This window comes from Sitodiplosis mosellana, unplaced genomic scaffold, assembly GCF_009176505.1.
Source record: "Sitodiplosis mosellana isolate CC-2019 unplaced genomic scaffold, AAFC_SMos_1.0 Smas_scaffold_5265, whole genome shotgun sequence".
NCBI classification, from domain to species: Eukaryota; Metazoa; Arthropoda; class Insecta; order Diptera; family Cecidomyiidae; genus Sitodiplosis; species Sitodiplosis mosellana.
Window position 1 is genome coordinate 1 of NW_022600507.1, and position 5364 is coordinate 5364.

General features: G+C 35.8%; 3 protein-coding genes across 4 annotated transcripts; 1 reads left to right on the plus strand and 2 right to left on the minus strand.

Annotated features, from left to right (window-relative positions):
• The first annotated feature begins 421 nt into the window (after positions 1-421).
• LOC129572600 (dolichol kinase) lies at positions 422-3391 on the plus strand. Of its 2 annotated transcripts, none has more exons than XM_055452602.1 (5): positions 422-1672; positions 1752-1999; positions 2080-2178; positions 2250-2368; positions 2446-3391. In XM_055452602.1, exons 1-5 carry the CDS (start codon positions 1605-1607, stop codon positions 3334-3336), a joined length of 1425 nt encoding a protein of 474 aa, XP_055308577.1. In that variant the 5' UTR covers positions 422-1604; the 3' UTR covers positions 3337-3391. The 2 variants fall into 2 exon arrangements, with proteins under 2 accessions (XP_055308577.1, XP_055308578.1); XM_055452603.1 differs by having other exon boundaries at positions 482-1649.
• LOC129572601 (mRNA turnover protein 4 homolog) lies at positions 3380-4395 on the minus strand. Its single transcript, XM_055452604.1, has one exon. The coding sequence runs from the start codon at positions 4197-4199 to the stop codon at positions 3465-3467; it is 735 nt and encodes a 244-aa protein (XP_055308579.1). The 5' UTR covers positions 4200-4395; the 3' UTR covers positions 3380-3464.
• Positions 4396-4591: 196 nt separating this feature from the next.
• LOC129572602 (outer mitochondrial transmembrane helix translocase-like) lies at positions 4592-5358 on the minus strand. The gene is made up of 2 exons (XM_055452606.1): positions 5236-5358; positions 4592-5144 (listed from the first exon to the last, which is right to left on the minus strand). The coding sequence occupies exons 1-2, from the start codon at positions 5242-5244 to the stop codon at positions 4671-4673; spliced, it is 483 nt and encodes a 160-aa protein (XP_055308581.1). The 5' UTR covers positions 5245-5358; the 3' UTR covers positions 4592-4670.
• Positions 5359-5364: the final 6 nt, after the last annotated feature.

Here is a 5364-nt window from a genome sequence, read left to right on the forward strand (position 1 = left end):
ATATTTTGTGTATTGTTTTCGCGTGTTTTCGTATACAAAGTCCACAACGAAGTTGAACAAATGTCATTCCGTTTGTTGACATTCCATATTCCGGTCGATTTTTGTTCAATGGTATGTACGGCTTGAAATAGTTTTGTGCATTTTTGTGTAGTTTTGTGTAGTTTTGGGCGGTTTTGTTAGATTTCGAGCAATGAATGTTCGTTTGTTTTCATTTGTTTTATTTTTGGATTACATTTTTCAAAAAATTCAATGTAATAAAAACGAATTTTATGTGTTGCTTGCATAGATTGACGTTTTTTTTTTAAATACAATCAAATAGCAGTTCAACATCGTTCAACATCGTTCAATATCCAACGGATGTGTATACAGGGTGTAACAGAATTGCGTGCCATCATTTGGCTTGAAATTCTGGTAAATTACATTATATTCATTGAAAATCTTTTTTGGGCGCTTAGTTTACACTATTTGGCATTAATAAGGCCTTTTGTCTGATTGAAAAAACATTTAAAAATACACGAAATTACCATATGAAACCCCAATAGTTGGATCGTACGCTCAATTTTGTCCATGACTGCATATCATAAGATATTCTACGTTCACCTCATTTTTATTTTTCGTAGATTTTTACTTTTCCGCAAACTTTGTTTGTATGGAAAAGTATTGGTTTTACTAGCCAAAATTTCATGACATCTCCTCTTTCGGAACACTATAACGTCACGTCAGATTTCAAAAAGCACATATCTGGGCACATACACTAGGCAATGTAGATGGGACTAAATTCTATCGATCAAGACCTATCTGCCTCCAAAAATACGTTATTTACTATGAAAAATGTGTAAAATAGCGATGTTCGTATGGCGTCGTCCGCGTCCGCGTTCGCGTTCGCGTTTTTTGTTCACCGATTATCTCAAAAACTTGACAAGATAATTGAGATCTGTAAAAGCCAAAAGTTTTGGCATGTCAAGACAAAGCTTCGGATTGATTTTGAGCACATTCTGATTTACCAATTTCGTACCATAAGCCTCCGACTGAGGACCTGAAAAACCTTGAAAAATGACACTTTTGTACGGGAGGTACCCGAAAAAAGCATTTTTCAGGGTTTCGATCAAGACAAACTGCCATTTTTTTGCAAAAATAATGGGAGTATGTGAATAACCGAACACCATAAATTTGGTCTGAAATCAACATTTCTTGAAATTTTTGAAATTTTGTTCAGAAATGACACTTTTGTATGGAAAATGGTCGAAATAGTTATATTTTAAGGTCAAAAATGCTATGAAAAAAGGGTCCATTGAAATTTTGGTTAAACATTAAGCGTGAGGTAAACTAAATTGCTGCGGAGCGGAAAAGTTTGGATTACGTATGTAATTCGTTTTATTTATTTTAATGCGTCAATCGGTGTGTCGATGTTGTGAAATTCAGTCCAGCGGCAAATACAAGAATGCACATTCAGACATACATACATTGACATTTCAATGTGTATGTTCAATGACAAAACTTCATGCCTGTCAAATTATACATATATATATATATAATCATTTGCATTATCAAGTAAATGAAAAGTTTCGATCACTGTTTGTGGGAGCATTTTTTTTTCAAATATAATGGGCACCAAAGAAAACTTGAAGCAGCGGCTTGCGGAAACATCGGTATGTGTGACTATACAATTGAGGTGAGAGAGTTTCTTCGTGCATTGCCATTATGAAATTGAAAAATAAAAAAGTACGGTTCTTCAATGCATATGTGTATAGGCCATTTGCGAGCAGTGGATGGTGGTTAAGTCACCTTTTGTTTGCCGCATACTTAGTAAATTGTTGGAAGTTTGAGCGGTCTGTTACAATTGAGTATAAATGTTCCACGATAGTGGTTTTTGGCATGGTGCTGCAAACTTATATCCTTCGGCATGCGCCGAAAATTAGACTTCAGAAATTTGTGTGGATACTTCAAGCGATTCCTTCTGTGTTTGTATCAATACTGCTCATATCTCTCCTTTATCAGGGTACGCAACAATATTTCAATATTTAAATTAATTCATAACAATATGTACAAAAATAACATTCAACTATTGTTTCGTTCAAGGCATCCTATTTGGCGTATTTATTGGATTCATAACACTATTCACATATCATACACTTTTCAATTTCGTTTTACGAGAAATGCCGAATTCTTTTACCTACGGTTTATTTTCAAATGTTTTTTCTTATTTTTTTTAGTTTTGGTTTGAATATCTTATAGCTTATGGGTTTTAGGTGAAGCAGCAATTATTGCACAGGGCCTTGTTGTTTTTTTGATGAATTTCTACATAAAACTAAATCAGAAAACGAACGAGCACACATCAGAGATGAAGCAATTAACTATAATTTTGCAGGTATTAAATCTTATAAAATATAAATATATATTTATATGAATGAACATTTAATAATACAATATCGAAATTTCCATCAGATTGGTTTGGCTGGCGTAGCACTCTTGGCCTGTTGCTGCTACTTTGTAAAATTTTTGCGTGGTCTGGCATTCTACGCACTTCTAACGGTTCTTACTATAGTCATTATACTATTTCCAATTGATGATCAGATGGCCATTGTAATTTTAATAGAGTTTCTTATAAAGGATCTACAAAAGGTTGCAATGATTGCTTTATACGTTGGTTTGATTGGAATGACAATCACGACCGTTGCATGGCAAATGAATCGCCATAAACGAAGTAATACACGAACACGAAAAATTTTCCATGTTTTGATTGTACTTGTATTCGTTCCGGGCATAGTCTATCAGTGTGCATTCATATATGTTTCCTCGGGAATTGCACTTGCATTGTTAATTGTATTAGAGACGATGCGAATCATTCAACTATCACCCGTTTATAACGTTCTCGACAATTCTGTAAAGTGTTTTATCGATGAAAAGGACGCCGGCCTTGTAGCGTTAACGCCCATCTATTTACTCATGGGATGTTCCCTACCATTGTGGTTGCATCCGTGCCCTTGCGATTTAACTGACTCAGCCGGTTTTGAACTTCTGCCTCTAATGGCTGGCGTTATTTCAGTTGGTATCGGCGATACAGCTGCAAGCATTGTGGGATCAAAATTCGGTACACATCAATTGCCCTTTCTGTCTTCACATTGTCAAAAGACTGCCGAAGGAACGATTTCCGGAATTGTTGCACAGAGTTTAGTACTTCCGTTATTAATTTACTATGGGTTAGTTCACTATAGTGCATTTGCTGTGTTAAAATATCTCATTGCAATTACAACCAGTTCATTAGTTGAAACTTATACCGATCAAATTGATAATCTAGTCTTACCATTGATTACATTCATTTTGTTATCCATTTAAATAATTTTAGAAGAATAAATATTACGAAAGAAAAAACGTTTACTATTTCCACAAATTTCGTTTAATTTTGCATTTCAAAATATTGTAAATTAGGCTTACAGTATATCAATATATATACACGCTAATATTCATTCCTCATCGCTCATTTCGACGTCTTCTTCATCGCCCGCATTGCTGCCGCTGTCAGTCGCAGATACATCATCGGTAACGTATGATTTATAACCTTTCTCTCGCGACCAACTGCACTTAATTTCCAGCGTGAATGTTGCCATCGGTTTGGCGATTAGTTTCAGAATTCGGGCCTGTTCTGGTGTTAGAACCTTTCCTTCGGTACAGACAGTGTAATCTTTGTAGAGTGTAACAATTCCCTTTTCCAATTTTGTTGGCATTCCAAGTGAACGCAAATGTGGCTCAATAGCGTGTGAAAAGTCCTCCAGTGGACCTTCTGACAGAACTACGGTTTCAGTTGCAATAAAGCCGCTGCGTGCATATTCCAAGGCCGAATACTGTTTTGACCACTCCAATACATCATCTTCACCTCGAACTGTAAACAGCAAACCACATTGACCGCGCAATCGTTTTGACAATTTATGTAAATCTGACTCAACTTCGTCATCTTCTGATTTTCCCAGGCCCAATTGCATAACACGATTTTTACCGAATATGAAACGTGCATCTCTCTTCCATTCTGAGCGCAGTTCTTTTAGCAAATTATTCCGCATATTTTGCACAGAAAACAAATAAATGTTTGGATATTTCTGTACACAGTTTCTGATGTCTTCAACAATCTGTTGTTTCCATTGTAACCCTTTGCGCTCTGTTTTAGTGAGCGAAATCTTTTTATCACGCTTGGACCGTGGCATCTTCCTTTGTTCTGTTCTGTTCTGTTTTGTTTTGTTTTGTTTATGATTGAATTTCACAATGTATTTTTTTCTATAACTTTCCTATATATTTCTGTTTGAAACGAATTTGTATTCAATTCGAATTGACTATTCGCAGTAATTCGGAGCACGTGTGTTGATACGAATAAGTTAGCTTGCTTACTTCATTTGCCGCTAATGTCAACACGTTTTTTCGGGCAATGGGTGCGTTTAATGAGCATTCATTCAGATTGATTTTTCTAGAGTAAATAAAAAGGGAATGCTCCATAACCATTTGAAATTTTTTTCATTATTGAATAGCATTTCCAACGAAAATATCAGATCGATGAAAATTTCAATAATTTATTTATATAAAAAAAGCCACAAGTGTAATGTCTTGATTTGAGGCTCTTCTCATTCGATATTTATTGAACTAGATTATACATATATGTATTACATTCACTACTAATCTCCCTAATCTAAATCAATACGATGCTCTCCCAGCATTCCGGTGTGCATCTTTGATTCCTTCATCTTGCCGAATGAATCTAGCAAATGTTGCATTGATATTGGTGGTGGTGGTTTATCCAATTTGGTAGTATTTTCAAGGCGTGCGTCCGAGGTTGTACCATCATTAACCCGAACGAACTCTCGCAATCTCGCAACGGATGCATTTCTGCACAATTCCCGTAAATCAGATCCCGAAAAGTTGACAGCAAGTTTGGCCAGTCGATTCAAGTCAACATCTGAAGCTACACTTTCTGTTTCAAGCACAAGTTGTAAAATTTTTCGACGTTGTTCTGTGTCGGGTGCACCAATGACAAATTGCGCAGGCATTCGACGTAGAATCGCACGATCCAAATCTTTTGGACGATTCGTTGCGCCCATGACGATTATAGTTGCTCCTGGTGTTGTTGCCAATCCATCCCATAGCATCATAAATTGAGTCTTTGAAACAATAAATTGTATATATTATTATTAACATTGGCAGTATTTTTTAAAACTAGAGGATTTTGTTTATTAATAAATACCAAAATACCTTCATCATGGCAGTTGCTTCATGGTCATGTGAACTTCGTGAACGCAAAAATGAATCGATTTCGTCGATAAAAATGATGCACGGCTGTAATTTTGTAGCCAATGAAAATACAGCTGATGCCAGTTTTTG

Bases quoted from the DNA above. Each gene is read 5' to 3' on its own strand.
- LOC129572600 (XM_055452602.1), top strand. From the start codon at position 1,605: ATGGGCACCAAAGAAAACTTGAAGCAGCGGCTTGCGGAAACATCGGTA. The intron at 2,000-2,079 runs GTACGCAACAAT...GTTTCGTTCAAG, and splicing joins CATATCTCTCCTTTATCAGG to GCATCCTATTTGGCGTATTT. The intron at 2,369-2,445 runs GTATTAAATCTT...AATTTCCATCAG, and splicing joins AATTAACTATAATTTTGCAG to ATTGGTTTGGCTGGCGTAGC.
- LOC129572601 (XM_055452604.1), bottom strand. From the start codon at position 4,199: ATGCCACGGTCCAAGCGTGATAAAAAGATTTCGCTCACTAAAACAGAG.